At 34.0% G+C, this 27950-nt stretch overlaps 1 protein-coding gene across 5 annotated transcripts in view; it reads left to right on the plus strand.

The window, feature by feature from the left end:
* LOC149779629 (sorting nexin-13-like) overlaps nucleotides 1-27950 on the plus strand; it is a 122111-nt gene that overhangs the window by 51616 nt on the left and 42545 nt on the right. For all 5 annotated transcript variants that reach the window (XM_089940418.1, XM_089940419.1, XM_089940421.1 and 2 more), the window contains 5 exons: nucleotides 1721-1776; nucleotides 11256-11348; nucleotides 17383-17487; nucleotides 19309-19447; nucleotides 23077-23102. In XM_089940418.1, the coding sequence (XP_089796544.1) occupies nucleotides 1721-1776; nucleotides 11256-11348; nucleotides 17383-17487; nucleotides 19309-19447; nucleotides 23077-23102 (419 nt within the window). The remainder of the gene's footprint in view (nucleotides 1-1720; nucleotides 1777-11255; nucleotides 11349-17382; nucleotides 17488-19308; nucleotides 19448-23076; nucleotides 23103-27950) is intronic.

Raw genomic sequence — 27950 nt, forward strand, 5'->3', positions numbered from 1 at the left:
AATTCAACAGGCATATATCAGTATACAATCCAACAGGTATATATCAGCATACAATTCAACAGGCATATATCAGTATACAATTCAACAGGCATATATCAGTATACAATCCAGCAGACATATATCATTATGCAGTCCAACAGACATATATCAGCATACAATCCAGCATGCATATATCGGCATACAATCCAACAGGCATATATCAGTATACAATCCAACAGGCATATATCAGCATTCAATTCAACAGGCATATATCAGTATACAATCCAACAGGTATATATCAGCATACAATTCAACAGGCATATATCAGTATACAATTCAACAGGCATATATCAGTATACAATCCAGCAGACATATATCATTATGCAGTCCAACAGACATATATCAGCATACAATCCAGCATGCATATATCGGCATACAATCCAACAGGCATATATCAGTATACAATCCAACAGGTATATATCAGCATACAATCCAGCAGACATATATCAGCATACAATCCAACAGGCATATATCAGCATACAAACCAGCAGACATATATCAGTATACAGTCCAACAGGCATATATCAGCATACAATCCAGCATGCATATATCAGTATACAATCCAACAGACATATATCAGCATACAATCCAACAGACATATATCAGCATACAATCTAACAGGCATATATCAGCATACAATTCAACAGGCATATATCAGTATACAATCCAGCAGACATATATCATTATGCAGTCAAATAGACATATATGAGCATACAATCCAACAGGCATATATCAGTATACAATCCAACAGACATATATCAGCATACAATCCAACAGACATATATCAGCATACAATCCAACAGGCATATATCAGCATACAATCCAACAGGCAAATATCAGCATACAATCCAATAGGCATATATCAGTATGCAGTCCAGCAGGCATATATCAGCATACAATCCAGCATGCATATATCAGTATACAATCCAACAGACATATATCAGCATACAATCCAGCATGCATATATCAGTATACAATCCAACAGACATATATCAGCATACAGTCCAACAGACGTATATCAGCATACAATTCAACAGGCATATATCAGTATACAATCCAGCAGACATATATCAGCATACAATCCAAAAGGCATATATCATTATGCAGTCCAACAGACATATATCAGCATACAATCCAGCATGCATATATCAGCATACAATCCAACAGGCATATATCAGTATGCAGTCCAACAGACATATATCAGTATACAATCCAACAGGCATATATCAGTATGCAGTCCAACAGGCATGTATCAGCATACAATCCAGCATGCATATATCAGTATACAATCCAACAGACATATATCAGCATACAATCCAGCAGACATATATGAGCATACAATCCAACAGGCATATTTCAGCATACAATCCAGCAGGCATATATCAGCATACAATCCAACAGGCATATTTCAGCATACAAACCAGCAGGCATATATCAATATACAATCCAGCAGACATATTTCAGTGTACAATCCAGCAGACATATATCATTATTCAATTAAACACAAAATAATGAAGAGATACAGGAAAAGAAAAGGTGATACAAAGTGGCACAATAAAAAAACAAAAAATGCAAGGTGTATGTGTACATATTTTATATTCACTGAAGGTTAAGTGTATCACTTATGTAAATGCATTATGCATATGAAACTCAAACTTACCTGTTTCTAATCTTATTTCAGAATTTATGTCAAGTGTTGGAGGCCAGATGTATTTGTTCTTCTATCTCAATGTTGAGGTGAGTTGCATTATTGTATACTGAGGTATTGTCTCTGACAGTGCTGAGACAAGTGGCAGATTTATATAGTAACATTTTATCTCATTGTTGATATAAGTGGTGTTAATTGTATAGTAATATTTTATCTCAATGTAGAGGCAAATGGCATTGTTGTATAGTAAGGTGTTATCTTGGTGTTGAGGCAAGTGGCATTATTATATATGGGTTTGATCATTAGAAAATGTTTTGATGAAACGGCACTTCAATTCAGTTTATTTATTGTCAGGCCTGTCTTGTCAGTAGCTGAACATAGTGATCACTTTGTTGTCCATTTTGCATCTTTTGGTGTATTCATCCATCCATGCATTCACACCCTGGAGTAGCTCAGGGTTTAAGTTTCTTGATTTTAATTCACTGTTAAATTTTTTAAACTTTCTTTCCAAATAAAAGATGGGAATGAAAAGGGGGTCATATCTTGCCGAGTATAGATTTTCTTTGAGCTTTGGTTGCTACAAATTACTGATTTAGAACTCAACATAGAAAAATTTACCTAGCAAAAAAATAAACTGCCATTTCTCTCATTGGCTTATAAAGAAAATAGGCGATCATTTCTCTCATTGGCATAACAAGAAAATAGGTGGCCATTTTTCTCATTGACTAATAAGAAAAATAGACCATCATTTCTCTCATTGGCCTGATAAGAAAATAGGTCACCATTTCTCTCACTGGCATGTCCACGAATTTAAGTTCTACTGAAAATTACTTTTTGTAAAGTCATGAAAAATTTAAGTGAATTACAATCTTACCTCAAATATATTCTTTCAAAAACTTTAAATTATGTTTATAATGATAAACTTCTCAGTAGCAAAATGGATCAGTTATAGTCATTATTAGTTTCTTCATTAACACCTACAGTTTTCTAATGCCATGCATAATTTGATCATAAGTCTTCCTTTGAACTCCTTAAATTCATGATGTTGTGCCATGAATCAATGTGCAGCTCTATCCTAGGTAAGCCTTGTTTTCAGATTTGTAACTTTGGAATGCTTCTGTAGTTACCTCACTTAATGGCCACTTACAATATCATCCATTTTTGGTATTACAGATTTTGATTATGTAGAGATATATTCATTGTATCCACACTGGGATAATACATTAAGTAATCTTGGCTTTTAATCACATTTATTAATTGCAGTATGGTTTTGTTGTTAATAATAGCAATGTATGGTTATCCCTGTGAGTGTGTGCTTGCAGAATTTTTCCGTGTGGTTGTTTCCTTGCAAATGACAGAGCTCTCCAGCCAGGCACAGAATTCCATGGGGTGTATAAATGGACTTTTTATCTTACATACTGGGACCAGGTCCGAGTCCTGTGTGTTCAAATGGTCCATGAGAAAGTTTTAATATTTTACTGTGAAGTCTATGTAAGGCATTGTGCAAAGAAAAGGTGACTTTTTTGTTTATTATTTTCCATGAATTAGCAATTTGTAACAAGATAACCAGGTTGGATTTCGGATTTATAACAGAACACTTTTGATGGTGATACAAATACAGTGTTTAATGATGAATGACTTGAATGAGAAAAGAATTATGATTAATACATGTGTGAACAAGATCCAGATATCGGACAAATTAACATAATCCACATGAACCTAATAATGCAACAAATGAAAATACAAATAAATGACCTTAAACAGTACAAGGACAAAGGTAAATGATTCACAGTAATTTCTGGGCAGGCTTTATGCTCTGGCCAACTCATTATGAAGGAGAGGTCAAATGCTTCATATTGGCAGGCCTGTCCATCCATCCATCTTTCATTCAGTCTGCTTCCTATGGGACAACAGATGATATTTGACTATTTCTTTTATATGTTTAAATGTTATAAACTCAAAAACAAAATGCCAGAGATTGAACACAAAATGCTAAAATTAACATATATCTTCCTTATAGTGCATATATGTGAAAAGTTTACATCTTTTCATGTAAGTAAATATTCTCAAACAGGAGGTGTTAATGAGATCCAGCTCTTCCATCTGTATGTTTATGAGTTAACAAAGTATCATTAAGTATTTGAAATATTGCCCAAAATAATATTATTTGCTACACTGTTGGAAATGCTGATGATCTCTTCCCTTGGGCAGGTGTACCAAAGAGTGGTCAAATATAGATATGGCAAGTACTGGGATTCTTAAAAAATTGGTCAAATGTGATGGAGACTTTAGCAAATGCTCTGGATATTACATGTATATGTATGAACATTCATCTCCACTTTGGAACATAGCAGGAATCTTTCTTGATGGCTAAGATTGCATGGCATCATTTTGTAACTGTTAAATTGTTAGATTCATTGCTTAAATATACATTACAAAATTTCTGGTCAGATTGACTAGGTAGCAGGTATAAGATTAACCAGCTAACTGGTCAATTTAAGAGAAAGAAACTGTTGTTTTGCATTAATTGTTCAAGCTCAAGCACTATCACTTCCACAATTTTGTATCAGAATTTACAGCAGTAAAATTTACAGTATGCTGTGAATGTAACACCCTTTCTGATTGGTTAAGTATCAGATTTTAAGCAGTAAAATTTACAGTATCCTGTGAATGTAACACTCTTTCTGATTGGTTGAGTTATAAAAAATTGCAGCAGTAAAATTCACAGTACACTTTTGAATGTAACACCCTTTCTAACTGGTTGAGTATCAGAATTTGCAGACAGCAATATAATTATCAATATACTGTGGAAAATTATATAATTGCAATGTCACAGTCATCCTTGTTATGTAGTGCCAAGGAGAATTACATTTTTTACAATTTTTTAAAACTTTGTTATGTATGCAGTGATGGATTAGCAGCTTTGTATTTCAAGGTTTAAGGATGTTAATGGTGGTTTTACTGTTGCAAATGTCAGCTCTACCACTTCATATTATCTCTTGCTTTAAAAACTTAATAGGTGCCAACAGCATTAATGTCATTTAAGTACCTAAGTACAAGAATTTTATCCCTGAATTGCAGTCAATTGCTCTGTTTAGTCATACAAGTAATCCCACACATCAAAGTTATAATGATGCTGATGGTATGAAATTAATTGCCTCTGAAAATAAGCAAAATAGAAGAGGTTAAAAATAAGTTCTAGTACATTTGCAAATGTAAGGCATTTTCTTCTTCATATATGTTAACCATTTATAATACCATAGGAGTGCAACAACTACCTTGCAAATCCAGTCCTCCCAAGTTAAATTTGAGCTGTGAAAAATAGAGTTCCCTACTCACATAGGTCAGATAAGAGTGATCCCCCTTGGACAGAGGGATTCTTGCAAAATCCTGTCTGTACTTAAGTTAGTATTTCTGCTCATAATACAAAGCATGCTCTTTTAGAGACCTTGCAAAATTACTGGCATCAGGTAGTATTTTACATCAATCAAAAATGCAGTATCAAGTGGTATTTTTGCCCCCATCAAGACCAGAGACTGGCATTTTGTGTAGACTGTCAGCAACAAATCCAATCAAGCCTAAAGGCACTGCTTACCATGTTTTAATATCATTTATCCTGTCCAGGGATCATGAATTTGGCATCAGAAGGAAGGAAAAATTATTCTGTTCCATCAAGAATGTGCCATCAGCTATAGATCTTTCACGATCAACATTAAATTCAGTCAAGTCTACACTTAAGCCTGATGGGACTCTTACAGTGATCTAATATCCAGGCATCAAGAATTCTGCACTGACAAAAAGGAAACAGTGATTGGACTTTGCCATCACATGTGGATATTGTACGGTCAATGCCATTTCTGATATGATTTTTTCTTATGCTGGAAGGAACATGGAATCATCCTCAAATAGCCATCCTGGTATCATATTTAGATCATTCACAGTCAACACCAAATCTGATCAAGCCTATACCTTTACTTTAGGGCTTATGATAATCCAATATCATGTATCCTGTCCCCAGTGTTAGAACACAGTCACCAACTAAAAGATAGCCATCCGGTTTAGTGCCATAACTGCCTCATGTCACCCCATGACCAAATAGTGCCATGTTCCCCATCTGTTATATAGGCTGTACTGCAGATCACATGGTCTCTATCTAGTGTTCTTTCGTGGCTAGTATATTGCCTTGACAGACCCATACCAATCAATGGCCAATATATACCGTATATACTCGTGTATAAGCCCATTCGCATATAAGTTGACCCCCAAACTGAACAGGTATAAACACTAAAAAGTGCATGACTCGTGTATAGGCTGACTTACAACTCCGAGGCATCTCAAGATGCACGAGGTAAGTTCTAAATGCATTTATTTAGGCAAACTTTTATTTTAAAAAATTACATGTATACTTATCTTGAGTTTGGCGTGCTTGATTATTAAAAGGAAATGGTATAAACTTGTTTGAAAAGTAATTTATTTAATTTTCTGTTTTCTTATAAAGTTTCAGAAATAATGCTTCGAAAATTATGTTAATGCCATAAAAGCTGAGTTGTAGTTTGCTTTGATGTAAGCGACCTTACAACATACCTGTCAACTTTCACGCCGGGAGGAAAAAACAAACTCCCAATTTTTTGGGTCACTCCATGCCTACCTCCTGGTTTCATAATATCTTCCGATTTTTGTAGAGAGCTCCTGATTATTACAAGATGTCTTTGATTTTTATTTCTTCTAAACAAGAAAAGTCCTACATGTTCTGTTGTATCACCTGTGAAATAATGTTGTGACGAAATAATTATTTTAGTATAAAGCATTTGCTTCTTCACTAAACAAAATGTTAAGTTTAAACATTATTCACGTAAATTATTGATTATATTTACCTCTACTATAATACAAAAATAAAAAATAAACCAGAACAAAAAGAAAGACAAGCATAGTAGACACCGAAACATCAAGCTTTCCATCATGTGGAAAGTTATGTTTGTTCAGCTAAAACACAAAACTAGAATTGATTGATGTTTATCTTAGTTGATCTCTATGAGAATTTTAGTCTTTATTATTACCACTCTTCATGAACATGTAAATTATGATGGTTATGTGCTTGCACAAATAAACGTGCATACCTTTTTGTAAATATAACCTCAATTTGTAGGATCGCTTATATCATTGAAAATGAGTAACTCGTGAGTACGTGATTCAAAGTAAATAAAACAGCTATTAAGGCCTAGCTGAAATGTTATCTGCAAGAATGCAATTTGGTAGAAACAATGAATAAAGCAAAATAAAGCAAAATCTATTTTGGGAATAAGTAAGTATTTAAGTGATGCTATGCACGAGGTGCACTGCGTAAGTACTGTCCATTTATAGTTCAGTATGGTCTCCCTGGTAAATTCAACCGACTGTATTTACCTTTATTTAACTTCGTGTTGGAGAAATCAGAAAATATACACATACAAAATAATAACAAAACCAATTATAGTACTTTATAACAGTTTAATAATTGTCAGGTCACCAAAAGTTACGTTATTACATGCCTATGTCTTAGGACACGGAAAAAATTATTGTTTTGTGCCCCGAGAGTTATAGCCGTTACTGTAGTCAACAAAAAGACCTAAAAACTGTCAAGTTTAGACATTGGCCCACAGATAAGCCGACCCCCTTCTTCCAGGCCTTTATTTTTTCCTAAATTATTTGGCTTATACGCGAGTATATACGGTAGTGGAACTATGGCCAGTATTGTGTCACAGTACCCAGATAACATTAGATATAACAAGTCCATGGGCAGTCTGGAACTGTCAGGGTCAATTGCCATTATGAACCAAAGTCAAATGACTTGAGATTATAGTATATGAGGACTCACGCTCACAATACTTGCTTAAATAATTGTCATCATTGCATCCATTATTCTTCTTTTGACAAAAGAGATGCATTTTCCTGCACATCATTGCATAACCTCCATAAGATGGCAATAGTCCACCATAGGGGAAAACCTCAAGAGCCTGTAGGCCCAGAGTTGTGCCCTTGTCTCCTTACAGAGGTAAATGAAACAAGAGGATGATCTAAAGCATGCATAACAAGGATAACATTTCTATTAATCAGCCAGAATGCCATGATTATGTTTCCTGGAGGAATTCGATTTGTGTAATGGGAGACAATGCACCATAGTTCCATAGCTAATAGATGTTATTTTGCAGGTTCTCTAGGCTGTTTTGTTTACCAGTCCCATTATAAGGTTGCCCTTAATCACTGACATCACAAAAGACTTGTACTAAGTGGACATCTGGCAGCAAATCAACACCAGAGTGTGTTCCAGGCAGTTCTTGCTGCCAAGGCCAAGAGCACAGTTTGGTTGGTTATATTTCTAGCTCTCTGTTCATTCATACAACATGGTTCAGAATTTGAAAACACCCAGATGGGTTGTCATTACTATCCACAAGGGAGTTTTCCAACCAGGGAATTGATATTCTAATTCAAAACACAGTCCTTTGGTTTGAACACGAGTCCCAATGTCTTCAAATGTGTCATGGACAATCTTCACATCCATGATCTCCAACTCTGGTCGACGACATTCAACAAAATCACTTGGTGCAATATTTTCTAGATCAAGTATGCAAGAACTTGGAAAGCCTCACTTGGCTAATGTTGTGTATTATTTTGCAGGTCCTGCCTATAGGAATCATTATTTGTATAGTTGCCCACCTCTTGCTGGCAATAATGGAAGACAGCGAATTGTAGACTCGTCAGGACCAACAATTACATATCACTCACCTAGAGATGAAAAGCCATAATGAATAAATTTCATTGGTGGCAGGAGGTACTATGTGAAAAAAGTGTACTCATTCCTTCCAAAACATCTCCACTGGTGAATGATCTTAAAAAAAAGAGGGGGGGGTGCCAGATCTCCCGACCTCTGCCTACTGGTTTGGGATTTCTTTATCAGGTGGTGTTTTCAGTGACAAATTCATGTACAACTCCATCACAATCCATGCAATCTAAACTGAATGGTTGAGTCACTCCTTGGTATTCAGTCACATCTGTACCCTTCAGAATCTGATATCTTAGGGATCTTTTGGATACAGGTTGGAATGCAAAACACCAAAACATGGTCTCTCCATTCCCAAAGCCTGGGAACTTGACAATCTTTCCATATATTGAACAAAACAAAGAACTCTTCAACTGTCAGGCAATCAATGACTACAACTGAAGCATTTGGACCAGTGCCTGAAAGGGTATTGACCATAGGTTCTGACATGGTCAAATAAGGTACTGTTTGGGCATTGTTAGTTCACCTTTCATATAAAACCTGTTTCTTTGTGGCACAAACTTAAAATAGCTGGAAGAATCAATGCCTTGTCAGTCAGTAAGATCAATATGCTGTTCTGACTTGATAGCTTGATTTCACTCTTGACAGCCTTGTTTTCTTCGTTAAGAACAGGCTCCCGCTTAATGGGTAATCAGTCTTTTGTTAAACCTCTTTCCTGTTTGGACCCTTCACCTCAGGACCATTTACAGGACCCAGTGAGTTCTTTGAAGTGGTACTGAAATAAACCTGCCATTGTGAAGTAGGAGATGTCATTTATCTGTTAACTTGGATCAAATTAAATGATTGTGCATTTTAGCTCATTAGGGTTAGGGCAGTTGCTCTGAGCATAGAATTCAAATACAGCTCTTCTCTAATGGATATTATACAACCCATGGGATGGACATCAGGGAGGACTGTATCTAGCTTACCTCTGAAAGCTCATTTTGACCCAGTAGGACCTATAGCAGCATCACAGTAGGCTATCTTCCCAGGTAATTTGCTAGCTTTTCAGAGATGTGGCTGTGCATCTTCCGCATTTGCAAGGAAAATTGTTTTCCAGAGAAGCCATACTTATGCATACAGAATCACGATTCCAGCCAATAGTTGAAGCTGCATCATGTATTTGTGTGGACTGGAGATGGGCCTCACCAGGGGTAAGGGGATGTAACTTCCTGCACCTTCAAGGTATAATGATTGGGTAACATTTAAAAAATGAATAAATTTTTCAAGTAAAAAATATGTTTTTTTAATATAATAATTACCATAGTCTGGATACATTCCTTAACTTCACTTACTGATAGTGCATGCATTCCACTCCAGTAGTAACTGAAATATGAATGAAATTTGATATCAATCCCTATATACAGTGGGATATCTTTTTTTTTTTTTCTCACTCCCACCTATGTGGACAGACAACTTAACTTTTTCGTAGCTGAATTTGTAACATGCATGGACTGGATTCGTGATGTAGTAGTCATATTCCTAAGGTATTATGATAGGGTAAGTCTTATCAAGGAAACATATTTTACTCAAAAAATTGGTCTCTGATGGATTGAATGTTAAAATCTGTAACAGAAAAATCCATGGCACAGTGTCAGAAGCTTTGACTAACATTCACATTTAACAGTTTTAAGAACAAATTCAAAGTTTTTTTTAATTATTTTTATGAGCTAATTTATATCTGGGTCCTTGTTAAATTTGTTTAGTGTGATGAGACCATGCCAAGTACTGGTATTTTACTTGATCAGCAAATGTGCCAACAAATAAATTTAACACTTGGAATGGATGTTTTGATCATAACTTTCATACATAAAAAAGAAACCAGATTTTCAACTAGTTCTGTTGTGCCACCCTCAGCTTGAATTCAGGAGCATATAAGAAAGCTCTACAATTTACATCCAGCGGCTGGTGTATGGCTGAATTTATCAGGACCAGTCGAACCTCTAAACACCCTCCAAAGTTTCAAACTGTTTCAAGAGCTCAGTTTGTTAAGCTAACAAATTCTAACCAAAACACAGTTCAACAATACATTAGGGTCTGATTGCAGAATTCACATCCAATTAAATTTGTTGAAAAATCAACAGACTGCACAAAAATAGTGCATCCTGTTTACAATCTTTGCCTTTATTTCTTCTTTGTATCCATTCTACATTTAGAGAACTTCATCATTTTTTCACCTTTTCCAAATTTTTAAATCTAGACTAGACCCTGATACATCTAGTTAATATTGCTTTAAGTTATTATCACTTGTCTGACCTGCCTCGGATGGGGCGGTCGTGGGTTTGAACCCCTGGCGAGTCATACCAGAGACTTATAAAAATGGTACTAACAGCTGACTCACTAGGTGCTGAGCATTAAGAGGTTAGTGTTAGGACTGGTTGGCCTGGTGTCAGGATAATGTGACTGGATGGGACATCATGCTACATGTATGCGGCATGATGCCCCAGTGTTAGACATGACTATAAACTGCCACACTGCAGACATCATAGCAAAATGACTCAAAAATTGTTAAGCTATATTACAAATCCAAAAACACACACACACTCACACTTGACTGACATTGTTCCACAGAAAAGAAAGCTGTTACATATTTCTTAGGGCCTTAGTGTATTTAACTTTATCATGGCATACTGCACAGTATTTTAAGACTTGACTGTATATAAGCATATACATGAGCATTTGGACATTAGTGTAGGCTTATTATCTAGATTTTACAGTTCATTCACCAGTTAGATATGTAGTAAAAACAATACCTGTGTAAATTTTATTCAGGGTTTCCGAGTTGCAGCTGGACAACAGAACGACAATTTGGAGCCATTGCGTAATGCAGCCACGATCATTTATGATCAGTATTTATCAGAAAAGGTTAGGGAAACTTTTCACATTGTATTTTATACTTATTTGAACCTGTAAATATTGTAGCATTTGAATATGTGCATATTGTAGCAATTTTTAATCTGTGTATATTGTAACATTTGTTCTTTTGGTGCTGTTTAGGTTCTTGTACATGCTGATATATTGTTGCTGTTATGCATTTTATTTTGAGTTTCACAAAAGTAATATTTGCCGTTAGATTTAAGATAGCTGTTAAAGAAATGATGATAAAATTCTACTTGCAGCAAACTGCTGGTAGCGTATATTGTTCAAAAATAATAATCCTGTGGACTTATGTAATGATTAGAAGATTTTTCAAAAATAATAATCCTGTAGACTTCTGTAATGATTAGAAGATTTTTCGAAAATAATAACCCTGTGGACTTATGTAATGATTAGAAGATTTTTCAAAAGTAATAATCCTGTAGACTTCTGTAATGATTAGAAGATTTTTCAAAAATAATAACCCTGTAGACTTCTGTAATGATTAGAAGATTGTTCAAAAATAATAATCCTGTAGACTTATGTAATGATTAGAAGTTTTTTCAAAAATAATAACCCTGTAGACTTATGTAATGATTAGAAGATTTTTCAAAAATAATAACCCTGTAGACTTATGTAATGATTAGAAGATTTTTCAAAAATAATAATCCTGTTGACTTAATGTAATGATTAGAAGATTGTTCAAAAATAATAACCCTGTAGACTTCTGTAATGATTAGAAGATTGTTCAAAAATAATAACCCTGTAGACTTATGTAATGATTAGAAGTTTTTTCAAAAATAGTAACCCTGTAGACTTATGTAATGATTAGAAGATTTTTCAAAAATAATAATCCTGTAGACTTATGTAATGATTAGAAGATTTTTTCAAAAATAATAATCCTGTAGACTTCTGTAATGATTAGAAGATTGTTCAAAAATAATAATCCTGTAGACTTAATGTAATGATTAGAAGATTTTTCAAAAGACTTACATGGACATTATGTCCAAAGAAAAATAATCATCACTTTGTATTCCCCTGGTATGTAATAACAGAGGACATAGATTTGCTATGATTGTCTGCATGCCTGTAAGTATTTTCATTTTGCATAAGCCGCAAAGCTTTCGAGGTATCTATCTGAAGCTAGGTACTGGTATTGGACTCATGGTCCAGATGTGCTTATTGATATTCAGTTTTTGTTTTTGGTTGTTTTTCTGTCCATCCATCCATTAAGCATACTTTCATTTTCAAAGCATCACTATTTAAGATATGTTTATTAAACGTGGCATACATATTGGACTGGTGGTCCAGATGTACCTTTCCTGTTCACAGTTCATCAGTTCCAGTACTTAACGTTTTTTCCATTTATCCATCCATTATCCACACTCTCATTTCTGGATCATAACTCTTAAACTAATAACATAACTCTTTGAAAATTGTACATATCAACTTCGAGTATATAAAATGTTTGATAAATCATTATATTTCCTTGCAGACAGTTTTGGTTGGCTTGGGCATTTAGATTACTCATCAGCTTTTTTTGTTATGCCTTTAGTTAGTAATATGCAATGAATATAGCTATCAGTATCTGTTTGTCTGTCTGCCCATTAACATTTTCATTTCTAGATCTTAGTTCTCAGTCCAGTCAACCATACTAGATACATTTATGAAGCAATTTGTGTTGAGATGCCATGTGTACTTAGAATCTTCCTCATTCATTATTTTTTTATGTTACCTTAGAAACAGATTGTAGCATATGTGGTGTATAAATTAAGAGTGCAGCACCATTGGGTAATATCATTTGTAGCATAAAAATTGAGAAAGATTGACTATAGTTAGACCAATTAAACAGCCCCCCTCTCCTGTGCTGATATTGATGGATGGTTTATGGACCTCACCTGTTCATTAAAATTGTGCAATTTGGTGCAGACATTTTTTTCTGCACACATCAGTGTATATTTTAGACACCAGTGTTCATCACAGCTTTTATGTTGTGAATGGCTGAAGGGCCCTTTCAGCGACCTATGTGGAATATTTCCAGGTCAGATCCAATGTTTGCCATAATTGTAAATTCATGTGGAATAGCACAACCCTGTCTCATGTGGCTATTTTGTAGTTGCTGCTCATTTGGGCAGCAACTTGGAATAACACAGCGGTTTGGAATCCTGTGTTGTTACTTTCTTTCTTCAGAAATTGCAAGACCATGCACAGAAATATAAACATACCAGAGCCCTGGGGTTAGTTCTTTGAATATACATGTATTGACAAAGGAGACTGGAAAAGGACTTTTTATCTTTTTAATTTTGATGTGACAAATATATTGACAATACAACTACAACTAAAGCTATTACTTGGAATTACATGAACAGTGTCATTAATATACTTAAAAGAAAATATAAAGAGGTTTTAATTTTATGCACCAATGTACAAGTGAAGTTGTAGAAATCGAACCACAAGGTAATCTTCTCGCCTCTACTTCCATTAATTTTATCTGAATGTATAAAATATGTTGTAAAATTAGATCTTGAAAAACTAATTTTAAGTTACAGAATTTATACTTGATAAACACAACTGTTATGAAATTGATAGAATTATTGTTAAGGGCATATGAAATATATTAAATGAATAATTTAATGAAATAAGATACGCTTACGAATTATAATGTCTTCTTTTCCTACCCAATGAACATGATATGGACATTCATATTTGTTTATAAAGTCAAGAAGAGTATCACTTATTGACCGTGCACACCCACCCTCACTGTCCAATGCATACTATCTGTTACAAACCAAAAAGAGGAGGGAAGGTAGGGATTGGTAATGCTCACTCACATAATTATGGACTATCCAGTGGCACAACCATGCCATTACACATAAGTAGTTTATGACCTGTATTTGCTGAGCCACTGCAATATGCCAAAGCTAATACCCTGCCAAGATGAACAAATTAAATTATTAGCAGCCATAAACCCAAAGTTACTACCAAATATTTTTTGAAAAAAGAAAACCAACACCCTAACATGTACCAACTCAACCTGTGTGACACATCCACAAACAGCCTTATTTTCAATTTGAAAAATAACACCCACTTCCATGAGACAAAAAAAAATAATGCTTAAAAACCATCACTTTAATATCCACTGACAGATTTTTAAATGTTAAGATTAGTAGAAAAGTTGTAAATCACCTTTTTGGGTTTTTTTTTTTAAAACGTACACCATACTCCCATGAAACAAACAATACTAAGGAAATTCTGAAAAATGGCATACTGGCATCCTGAAACAACTTAATATGAAATATAGCTCCACAGAGCAATAATAACAGTGCCATTAGACTCTTAATACCTTCAAAATATTCTTTCTTTGCCAAAATTGTTAAAATGGCATGCATGAATTATACAAAAATTTGGAATAAACTTCATAACTGTGAAATACATCTCTACAGGTTGATAATAAAGTCCCTAAACACCTTTAATACATTCATACCTTTTTAGGCCCAAATGAAAAAAGAAACAGCTTAAGAAATAAGAAACACAAGGAAAGAAATACATACAAGCACAAATACATGCACCACACATTGTATCTTCAAAATATTAGGGAGGAGGCTACATGTACAATCCCACAATATGCCATGAAATTTTATTGCAAAAATTTAATAAATGCTGAGGATGTTGACATTTTATAACAAGCAAAAAAGTGCCCCAGAATAGGACAAACAATCACTTTTTTGGACTCCCTTCAACAAGTCAGAAAAATATCAGTATTTTCTTATATCTTTTGTTACCGATTTATATCATATGGGGCATAAATTATTCCTTTACACTGATGAAAATATTTGATGATGTTTTCTGATTAAGTTTTGACATTAAAACACAATAAATCCCACATGCAGTTTCATAAGAAAGAGCAGAACAATTTAGAATTCCAACTTTTTACATGTTTCATCTTGAGAAAAGATTTACTCCAGATTGTTACCCAACTTAGCAACAAACTATGAAATGGCCAGAGGAGATACATTTGTATTATTAAACAGGGATTCACAATTTGTCAAACACAGTATTGGATCTCAGCTGACTGTAACTCAAGAACTGTGAGAAGTATTGGAGTCTAAAATGTACATTGATGTCAAACACAGTTTGGGATCTCAGCTGACTATAACTCAAGAACTATGACAAGTACTCAAGTCTAAAATGTACACTTGTCTGCACCAATTAATGAATAGGTTAAATCAGTCAAAAAATTGACCACCACTATCAGCATAAGTTTGTCAAGGTGGTTTATCAGTCTAAACAATAGTATACTTTCAGTAGCATTCTTTACGTTGGAGAATCTGGAAATATGTCATCTGTAGATGATTTGTTTGCCACATCAGTTATTACATTTCCTTTCAGTTCATACATTGTATGTGTTTTCACAGATTTTGTTGTAAAAGCATCAGTTAGATATATAATTTCAATTTTATGTCTTCAGATTGATAATAACACAGTTCAATATTTTCTTTGTTATGAATTTCTAATATTATAGTAGTAAAAGTAGTATAGTGGTAATGTGTGTGGGTACAATTTTTTTCTGATCCATTTGATGTACACTGCTGGATTAATGTACATCACAGTGTTCTACAAAATATTTGAATGACATTGGACCATGATGAGTTCAGAATATAAATAATGGTGTATACATTTGTATTAAGCATAGTACATGGAGGATATCTATGGTTTTTAAGTATAAAAAATATTTTAAGGTGAAGTGGAAATACTGTTGTGGCAATGCTGCTTATGGCAATGCAAAATGTTTCCACTTCACAACGGAAATATTTTCTTCTATCTACTTTGAATCCTAGATTTTCTTTTTTTTATATATATTTGTTAAAGACAAAATCAATCAATTTGCATGGAATTATTTCTCAGTTATGGGCCAGTGCCATTAACAGATGCATTATTACATTGATAAAAAGAAGTTCTGAAATTATTTAATGATCTAGCATGATGTACATGTAATGCTTCAGATTGTGTAATTTGTCCAATTAATGATGGTTTACATTTGATAATGATGAGATTTTTACATATGCAGATTGATACAGTGAAGTTTTGTTGTAGTTGGAGTACTGTAGAAATATCATAGCGCAGTCATATCTAAGTATGTAACATCTTTAAGCAAAAGATTTTAATAATTGTGAAGTTTCTTGTAAGGATTCTTTTTCTTTATTAGCTATATTTCTGTGTTCAGACTTGAATATTTGGTCGACCTTTACTCACGCCTTAACTGTCAACCTGAACTATCTCCAGTACAATGGTGTTTTTTTAATGTCCTTTGCTTTCATTGCTAAGAACAGACTCTTGAAAAGTCAATATTTTGTCTTGAAACCACTGCCTTCTTTGAATCCTTATTCCAGAAGGCATATGTACACTGAATTAGAGGGATATCCTGTTTGTTCTTACCACTCAGGGAAAGAAGGGACAGTTTTTCACTCAGGTTCTGTTATCCTGGATCCATCGCATTATTGAATCAACCTATGAGTAACTAATTCAAAACCAGTTGAATTTATAATGCGTATCGCCCAGAGATTGGGGCAGGTCATCAATAACATAGTGTTTTAATGCAGCTATTCCCGATGTAACATCCAAGTTCAGGGATATGGGTTAAGGGGATTATCTGTGCCTCTTTTTTATTCTCTTTATGTATTATGATAAGGTAAGAAACCAATTTTTAGAGTTTAATATATTGGTTCAATCATATTACAAGCACACTGTCCTAAACCTTCTGCACTGTTACATTACTAGAGGATTGTGCACATTCACTCTTGCAGTAATTTAAAATAGAAAGCAATTGGTACTTGTCCCTTTCCCAGGGGAGACCACTCTTATCTGACTTCCATCTCTTCATGCAGATTGCAGATTACTGTTTAGCACTTAAAAAGCAGGTCAAAAGATGTTGTGAATGTCACTGGGTTTGGGAGGGCAAGATTTGTAAGGTAGTTGATTTACACCTAAGTATTATGATCAGGTACATATTAGGAAAGAAACATTCCCCAATTTTTTTCTTCAGGCTTCATCAAAAATAAAGATTGAAGCAGATATTTTAAAGAGATTTCAAGCAAAAATCCGACAGAAGGACCTAGTAGCTGATGTTTTTGATGAGGTTCAGGCCAGAGTAAGTAAAAAAATTTTGTGCTTTTTTGTTCTCAATGAGCAACACATAGATTTTAAAATCAGTTAAAATAAAAAAATATACAAATCTTGCATTAAATCAAGAAAGTGTAATGGATATATATCATTGAATTCAGATCTACTTGTCACATTGTTGTAAAAGTGAAGAATGGCTTTTACTCTGTGTTTAGGGTTGTTGAGGTTCCTCAAATATTTTTCTGCTAGCTATGTTTCGACACCATTTCATGCTTCATTAAAAACCAGCCATCAAATTCTACTAATCTTGACGGAACAGAAAACTATTACCAAAGGAAATTTGTACAAATATTTTGAGCCTATGTTAATTAAAAGTATGGCATAACTGTCACCCTTCTGAAAGCAGGAGATGCAGTGATGGTATCAACAGTGTTAAGGTCTTGGTTAAAGTTTATCATTTGCTTTTATTTCCCTATTTCCATAATTGATTATGTTTCTGCACAGAGAGGAGATAATTTTTTTCCAGTACATCTAAACACCAGACCTTGAAGATAAAGTCATAAACTAACTATAGTTTTGATGAAGTTTTTCATTTGTTTATATTTACTTGACTCCTACATATTCATACATGAGATTCCTTTAGTTACCCAACAGTAATTCTGTGTCACACTTGCTTTTGACCTTGAATTCTAGAGCTTAGTGACATTGGGAGTTGTGATAACTCAATCGGTAGAACATCAGACTTATAATCGAAGAGTTATGGGTTCAGTACCCGCCCAGGCCAACCCAAGTCAGTTGCCTGATTGCTGTCCTTGGGAAAAGCAATTTGCTCGACATGTTTCCTGAGCATGATGTAGCCAATAACGTGTTAAAAAATACTATTAAAACCAACCATTGGATTTTATATTTTTAATCCTTTCATGGTATTTGTTCAGCAGATGCTAGATTTACAGAAATTTATTGTAAGAAATGAATTATCTAGGGCAGATTAAAGTTTGTTTTCCACCATTGATGATCATACAGAAATTTTAAGTAAGTAAATGCAAAATGAGAAAAAAGTCACCTATTTTGCTTCTGGATGTTTCTGAAAAAGAAATTAAAACTTTTATACCATGTAAAAAAATATAAACCACATATGGTAGTAAAACAGTGACATGCAGTTATTTTCAGGATGTGATTTTTAATAGTTGATTGTAAGATCTTCTGGAATGTATGTTTCTTAATCAGGGTCATGTGCATCTTAATATTTAAAAAAATCGACCTTTAACTTTTATGTCACTAAAGTTTTGTAATTATCAAAAAAAAATATTTATAGTTTCTTCTAATCACACAATGAACTTGTGTCAAAATAAAAGACAAATATTTGCATTTTTTTCCAGAAAATATTGGTTTCTTATTCTCACAAGGCAAAACTATATATTCTTGTTATGACTCTGTATTTATCATTTGTGTGTGTATGTGTGTGCATGTTTTGGATATTTAATGTAGCTTTAACAATTTTTCAGTCATATCACTATGATGTTTGCAGTGTGGCAGTTGATAGTGGTGTCTAGAATTGGGGCGTCATGCCACAGACATGTAGAATGATGTCCCACCCAGTCACATTATCCTGATACCAGGATGACTAGTCCTAACACTAACCTCATAATGCTGAGCACCTAACTATGCAGCTGTTAGTGCCATTTTCAGAAGTCTTTGGTATGACTCAGCCGGGGTTCAAACCCGCGACCTCCCACATCTGGGGCAGATATTCTAACCACTAGGCCACCAGATTGGTGTATATTTATCTTTTATAAGTCCTGTACTAGGATGACAAATTTTAACATGTGTGCCTTCATTCCCTTTCCAGGTATACCAGATTATGCATGGGGAACAGTATTATGAGAAATTTATCCAAAGCAAGGCGTATGTCAAGCTCCTGGAAGACCTCGGCTTCTCCAATAACTCGCACAAATCATATGACGGGGACAATATTAGTTTGGATGACGGTCAGTTCATCTCTGGTTGAGAACTCTTTTTACCATATTCACTTTATTGTTGTTTTTATTGTTCAGAATTAGAATTTGCATTGTTTAAAGGTACATCTGAAAACTTTATTTATCCTGCAATTCCCAGACAACATAAATTTTGCAAGACAAGTAAAATAATTATTAAAGGATAGAAACTCTCCGATATTAGTTAACTTTTGTTTTAATAATGGGCAGGTAAATAATCTTCAGTATTTCCAGCCCTTAAAGAGACATTAATTAATTGAATACCCTATACATTGTGATATATAGCTATTCTGTAGATCATTTTCTTGGTGAAAAAATGTACATGTATGTTTTCAGTGTCCCGGATTTTCTGGTTCAGAGTATGTTGGCATGACACTATAACCTGTGACTCATTGTGGTGATTTTGTCCTGAAGTCTTAACATTCCAGATTTTCTCCTCACAGTTAAAGTTTTTGGTGTTATTTAAAACAGTAAACCTTAATAGAGCAGGGTCGGGCCTCCTTGGACCATAGGGACAATCTGGAAACATTCTAATTTATCATTGTTCGTTTTGATTGATATGTAAATGGTTCCTATCATGCACTTTAAATATAAGTGTAGACTTCCTCATTCCATCTATGCATCACCTGCTTAAAGGGGGTGGGGATTCATTGTGCGATCTCTGTAGTTATTGGATAACTAAATAGGCATGTATTTTGTTATGCATGCACATGTATGCAGTGAGTAAGCATTTAACGAACCATCCAGAAGCATTTTATTTTTACAACCACTAATGACATTATACACGTAAGTCACATGATAGAGGAAGTGATGTGTTGATAAGGCATTGTGTAATGACACATAATAAAACAAGAATTCACACCACATGAAATTCTCACATTCATCTCTTCTCAGACATTATCTTGGAAATAGAATGCAAAGCTATCAGAAGCATATGATAGGATCTGAAATTTACTACTCTGAATCAAACATTAGTGATGTTATATATTGCCCAATTAATTCTCCATTTTTGTCATGATTTTATGAAGGGAAACAATTGTTTCTTATGGTACCCTTTTGTTCAGTGAAGTTTAACTGCTGTATAGATGTCTGAGAAGAAACATAACAGTAATATACAAGAGCACAAGGTTTTAATCCCTGCTACAACAAATAAAATAAAGATTGTATAGAATAGCTTAATTGAATAGTTACAGATAACTCTGCTCATTATTAAATGATTTCAATATCAGTCATGTTCTCAGTTTTTTAAATGCTTCATGTTTCAAATGTTACCTGGCATCATGTCTGGTTTCAACCAAAACTGTCCAATCTGGCACGCTGACAGGATAAATCCAAGGGACTGAAAAATCATGTGACCAATGTTGATGAATGTTAGTGGAACCTTCAGCGACTGCTGCAAAAATTGTCACTACTTGTGTATTACAAGTTTATGCAGATGAAACGTATAATGACTTAGATGTCCGAATAAACCCGACCCCTGCTCTACCTATTCGTTTTCTTTGTGCACTACTTCTGCTTTTTGTTCTCAGGTTACAATTAGTTCTTTGTAGGTATCAGTTCTCATGGTTTTGTAAAAAGCAGCTTTTTCAACTTAAATTTGTGCATTTGGAGAGTGGCTCCCATTGTTTCACAGAAGGATCATTGTCCATTTGATCCTTAGTTTTATGGTTTGTAGCACCTATAAAATATTGGTATGCTACAAAATATAGTGAATTTACATTGTTTCTGTTGTTGTTTTTGTTGCCCTGCATTGAATTTACAATTTGCTGAAATATTATTTTAGTTATTTACTTTATGTATCTGAGCAGAAATTCCAGTAGCATAACTTAACCTTTTGGGATAGTCATCCATGGCATGGTTACGGATATATTACGTAACCAGACTTATGAGTTCTTTAGCAATAATTAGAATTTTGGCACTTTGTGGTGTTGGGCAATATTATATGTTGGCAATAAGGGCCATCACAGGTGTGTGATGGAGAAAAAGGCACAATGGATGAGCATTGCCTTCGATGCCCACTTCACCCCCACCCCCAAAAATACTGCCAACTCTGCAAAATGTCCCCCACTCCCAGCATGGCACACCTGGCAGTTCCGCATAACACCTGCCTCTAGTGACGATCCTGTTGGTAATAGGTTGGATGAGACTAAATGAGGAATCTTTGTCTTTGAATTCCTAAGATCAGAGTCACTTTGCTTTTCATACAAGTACATGTACATCGAAATCACCCATATAACTTGTTGCCTTTTCATTTAAGGCCCTAACAAGTTTAAATTTCCTGACTGTTTCTCAGATCCATTGTGCACAATAAATTACATATGCAGTAATTATAGGTTTTTGGTCTGATACTGACAAATATAGTGAAAGAGTTTTTTGATGTATTGTGTGACATTGACAGCACAATATGACTTAGAATGAGTTGACACTATTTTTTAGTATCAAACAAATAACCTTTTTATTATCTACTCCAAAAATATACCGACTTTATTCCAGTGGTCTCAAACACGTGGCTTGCCAAACCATATCCTGTGGCCCACAAAATGATTGGCTTCACAAGGTGTCATGAGAGATAACAAAGGTGGTGCATCCCTTGGCCCATCCAAAATGCCCTCATACAGCCCTCAGGGTGGTTTGAGTGTGAGACCCCTGCATTAGACTGAATAAAGTTCATAGTTTATCAGATATATTCTTGTTTTTAAAAGCATATTTCAGCAACAAATTAATAAGTGAAACATGTAATTCAAACCACAGTTTTCATTAGATATGACATTCTTGATGTATGTTTACACAGCTAACCCCTGCTCATTATAATTCAGTGCATTGAGTTTTAAAAAAAGACTTCTGGGAGTAATTCCCACAACAATGCAATACTAAATCTATAATGATGTAATCACTAAAGTTCAATTGTAGTTGAATGTGAGGGTAATATTCTAGACATGTTCCTCCATGGAAAATTTGGAGTCATATGCTAAATGGCGAGTATGGTTTACGGAAAGGTCCTATTGTTCTTGTGGTGGATGGGGCTTCTGTTCCTTATATGAAAAGCATTTTCTTTCTAAGAAAAAGTAGCCTACTTGGACTGGTCTGATGGTAGGATTCAAGTCCATACCATTTTGGTCATGAGTTTGGAATGCTAACCACTGAGCTATTGTTGGTCTCCTTTATTCACCTCTTACGATGTGGGAAAGTATACATGGCCTATTCAACATCCACAAGTTGAAAGGGAGTTATACTGAGGCATATAGACTTCAGTCTGGAGAAATGCTTAAACGATAAGTTCTTATTCCAAACACTTGCTTGAAGAGTTAAAATATAGTACAGTAATCCCTCATTATAATGTTTCCCATGTACATTACCCCCTCATTATAATGTTATCCATGGGAGCCATCTAGTTTACCACCCTAATGCGAAATGGCCTTATAATGAAGTCCATGTTACATATGATCTAAATACTCTTTAAAGAAGTGGTACCTGTGATCATACTTGCCTTATAATGGGAGTATTGTTATAATGAAGTTCCTTATAGTGAGGGAGTTCTGTACTTGTAGTTGCATGAGTATCCATTGGGGATACTGGCTAAACTATGTATATATTGTCATGCAGCATGTTTGTTTATAATGCAGATGTGTCCATGAAGTCATCAGAAATCGTAAGTTGTATTCCTTGCTTGACCTCTCTTCTGTTTGAAAATTGTTTCATGCTTCTTTAAAATTGTATACATTGAGTTTACAAAAGCTTCACTAGAATATACTTTTCTTGTTTATCTAAAGAACAAGTCAGCTAACTGTAATGTGCCTTGTTCATCAGTACAATGCACTTCAAACTGTGGCTTATTCAGTGCACAAATATAATGAAGCCTTGTTAATTTTTGTATTATTAATGCTGTCCTTTTTGCACTTATCATATTAATGAAGTATCCTGGCCATAATGTTGCTTCAAAAATGATGGAGGAAATTTGTTTAAAGAAATTATGATTCATTTCACAAGATGTTCTGATTAATGGAGCTTTATGAACAAGGCTTCTTTATGCTTTTTTGTATACTTAGGCTGCTATGCTTACCATTCCTTCAAACAAGAATTAACATTTTCTTTTTATGCATTTCAAAAAGAGCAATTTTTCTTGAATATAATGCAGATTATTTCATGCAAATATTGAGAATATTATGAGAACACTATAGTTTTAATGCATCGTGAAAGAACATCATGATATAGTCTTTTTTTTAAACATTGGTTTTCAGTGATGGTGTCATATTTTCAGATGGAACATTTTCGTGTTACTGTTCATACTATAATTTTCAGTTACTTCTTTCAGTAATTTGTAGAAGTAATTTATATTTGATTTTCACTTTAATTAGGTTTTTTAAAACTGAAATTGCAAAATTTGATATATTTTGAAATCATGTATTGTCTTGCCAACAAAGCACTGGTGGAGTACAGATATAACATTTCTAATGGTGATGTCTTTGTTGGTTTAGGCATCATCATTACTATTTTGCATTTCGCTTAGTTTTTCTGACTTTGCTGAATATTGGAATATGCCCTCGCAGAATTGGAAGTGGGGAGGCATCAATTTTCATGATTTTGTAAAACTTGCCCCATTCGTAGATACTTCAATTCATAAGTTTTGAAAGGGGTTGGAATTCATTTTTTTTCAAAGAAGAGCTGTTGTTCATTAGATCTTTAAAGTTGTGATTTGTAGCAACCAAGAAATTCATAATAAATTAGTTCCATGAAAAATAATGAATTCACAGTGATCTTATTAAGTTTAAGTAATTTTCTTCAGAGTTCCCAGAACGTAAAACATCATCGTCATGTAATTATAGTTCTTGGATGGTCTTGATCAGTTAGTGACTGTAATACTGTTATAGAATGGTCTTGATCAGTTAGTGACTGTAATACTGTTATAGAATGGTCTTGATCGGTTAGTGACTGTAACACTGTTATAGAATGGTCTTGACCGGTTAGTGACTGTAATACTGTTATAGAATGGTCTTGACCGGTTAGTGACTGTAATACTGTTATAGAATGGTCTTGATCAGTTAGTGACTGTAATAGTGTTATAGAATGGTCTTGATCATTTAGTGACTGTAATACTGTTATAGAATGGTCTTGATCAGTTAGTGACTAATACTGTTATAGAATGGTCTTGATCAGTTAGTGACTGTAATACTGTTATAGAATGGTCTTGATCAGTTAGTGACTGTAATACTGTTATAGAATGGTCTTGATCAGTTAGTGACTGTAATACTGTTATAGAATGGTCTTGATCAGTTTTTGGTGCTTCACTATTCATATGCATGGTCTGCATCTTTTCCTTTTATTGTCTAAACTTGGCATGCATTCAGTGTCACTTATAAGTCGAGTCCAAGTGCAGACTACACAGACCCAAATCTGCCACACCTGGGTCTATGCAGTTTGTTAGCAGTAATCAGCAGGACAAGCATCATAGACCCAGATCTGCCAGCATATTATGCAATGGCAGATCAGAGTTTATATTGTTTGTAGCTGCACTTATAAGCAAGTATAGATGGTAAGTATAAATCTTTATTTAAAAACGTGTACAAGTTCTGTATAGTTTTTCTTACTGATCTCTGTTAGAGCATGCATTTTGTTTTCTTTTAGATTTGAAGTTAAGACACATTTTAACAAGACTAGTTATCAAGTTTCTAACAAAGTGGTGAAGAAAACAATATCAGTTCATATTCATTTTGAGAGTTCTATGTTTTTATTTATAACAGTTTATTTCAACCGTACAAAACTTCCCTATGTTACTATTTTCAGTATACATGTATTTATCAATTTATAATTCCAATTTTTTTTTAATTGACTGCATTTTCTACGCTTTGATTGCATGTAAATGGTCATGTGATACTGAGCTGGAATTTTTACACATCGATAAATTCTGTGGACTAAATTTGGTTAACTGTTTCCAGGTCATTTGATGTGAAGTTTTATCTATATCAACACCTTACACCCTCATAATAACAACAGCAAGATCCCACCTGAAGAAGGCATATGGCAGGCTTTAGAAGCCAATCTTTGGAAATTATTGCATTTCACCTCGACAACATAAACAGTGGTTATTAAAGGTCAGGGTCATGTCAGCCAAGGCATATCACTAAAAATGGACCCGATTTTGCTTTTGAAAGGTTGAAATATGTAAAAGAAACCCAATGACATTGCTATAACAATATGTGCCATACGCAAACGTAATTTTCGGGGAAAAAAGGAATATTCCTGGTTTAACCACAATAACCATTTTTTTATATATTAAAATAATGATCATAACAATATATCACTGGCATGACCCACTGTGACATTCTAATCCCGCATCACTGTATAAAGAATCAGTGAATCTTGGCTAGCAAAGATAGGGCTATGTATTCTATCGCAGTTAAGAGGCTAATGAAAGAAAACTGCCATGTACATAAAAGAGAATGTTTTATTGATCTGATGTTAGAAAGGAAGTAAATGGGAATTATAAGGATTGAATGATCATGGTTGGGTATTTATTGATGTGTAAATTTTACCTAATCACTCACAAAGTTTACATAAAGTCCTTCAGACTTTATTTACTTTGTGAGTGATCAGGTAAAATTTGGACTTTATTTACTTTGTGAGTGATTAGGTAAAATGTACACATTGATAAATACCCAACCATGATCATTTAATCCTGTAATATTTAGACATTTTAATATGATAAACTATTAAGCTGTAATTATATTTTTACATTCAAGCTTTTGATATACTATATATACTCACTTATAAGTCAAGTCAAACTGCAAACAACAAAGATCCTGATCTACTGTAGCATAATGCACCTGCAGATCAGGGTCTGTCTTGTTTGTTCTTCTGATTACTCCTAACAGACTGCACAGATCCAGATCTGCTGGCACATTATGCGATGGCAGAATTGGATCTGCGCAGTTTGCAGTTGGACTCAAAGCGAGTATATGTTGTAAGTTTAAATTAACTGTAAACGTCTGTAACCACTCCCGCTAAATGCTGTCAAAATCTATCATTAGATTAGTGGAATTTTTTTATATTTAATCTGTCAACATGCATTTTCAAACTTTTTACACATTACATTCAATGCTGAAGTACTTACACACTTTGCATGCAAAAATAATTACTTTATAAATAAAGACAAAATATTTGTGCTTACAGTGCAAGCAATTTAAATTTATTAATTGTTTACTTCAGTGGATACAATCCATTACATTTTCTCTGCTTTCAGGTAGTGCATTTGTTGTTTTTGTGGCTAATATTATACAGCACATACAATTTTGGGTTAGTTATAAGCAATCATTTTTCCACAAGAGCATGATAAAGTCATTATAAGCAATCATGTTTCCACAAGACCATGATAAATTCATTATAAGTAATCATGTTTCCACAAGACCATGATAAAGTCATTATAAGCAATCATTTTTCCACAAAACCATGATAAAGTCATAAGTAATTATTTCTCCACAAGACCATGATAAAGTCATTATAAGCAATCATTTTTCCACAAGACCATGATAAAGTCATTATAAGCAATCATTTTTCCACAAGACCATGATAAAGTCATTATAAGCAATCATTTTTCCACAAGACCATGATAAAGTCATTATAAGCAATCATTTCTCCACAAGACCATGATAAAGTCATTATAAGCAATCATTTTTCCACAAGACCATGATAAAGTCATTATAAGCAATCATTTTTCCACAAGAGCATGATAAAGTCATTATAAGCAATCATGTTTCCACAAGACCATGACAAAGTCATTATAAGTAATCATGTTTCCACAAGACCATGATAAAGTCATTATAAGCAATCATTTTTCCACAAAACCATGATAAAGTCATAAGTAATCATTTCTCCACAAGACCATGATAAAGTCATTATAAGCAATCATTTTTCCACAAGACCATGATAAAGTCATTATAAGTAATCATTTTTCCACAAGACCATGATAAAGTTATTATAAGTAATCATTTCTCCACAAGACCATGATAAAGTCATTATAAGTAATCATTTCTCCACAAGACCATGATAAAGTCATTATAAGTAATCATTTTTCCACAAGACCATGATAAAGTCATTATAAGTAATCATTTCTCCACAAGACCATGATAAAGTCATTATTAGCAACCATTTCTCCACAGACCATGATAAAATCTTTATAAGCAATCATTTCTCTACAAAACCATGTTAAACTGGTTAAAGTTGAAATGTGTAATACGACTGAGTCAAATAATTGTTGTTATACCATGTTGAAACTTAGTCCTTGTCTTGTGTGAATGATGAGAGATACATGTAAGTAGACCATTTCCAACACCAACACAGGAATCAGCAATGTTAAAGCCCTTTCCTCAAACATTTGAAAGTCATTTCCCATTGACATCATTTGCTGTATTCATATTCAGCCGGAAAAGTTTTAAAATAGGACGGTTTGTCTTAAAGTCTATTCCTTGCTATGTTGAGATTCCAAACATAAATGTATAAGCAG

The sequence above is a fragment of the Sinohyriopsis cumingii genome, chromosome 17 (assembly GCF_028554795.1).
Source record: "Sinohyriopsis cumingii isolate HCF-2022 chromosome 17, ASM2855479v2, whole genome shotgun sequence".
NCBI classification, from domain to species: domain Eukaryota; kingdom Metazoa; phylum Mollusca; class Bivalvia; order Unionida; family Unionidae; genus Sinohyriopsis; species Sinohyriopsis cumingii.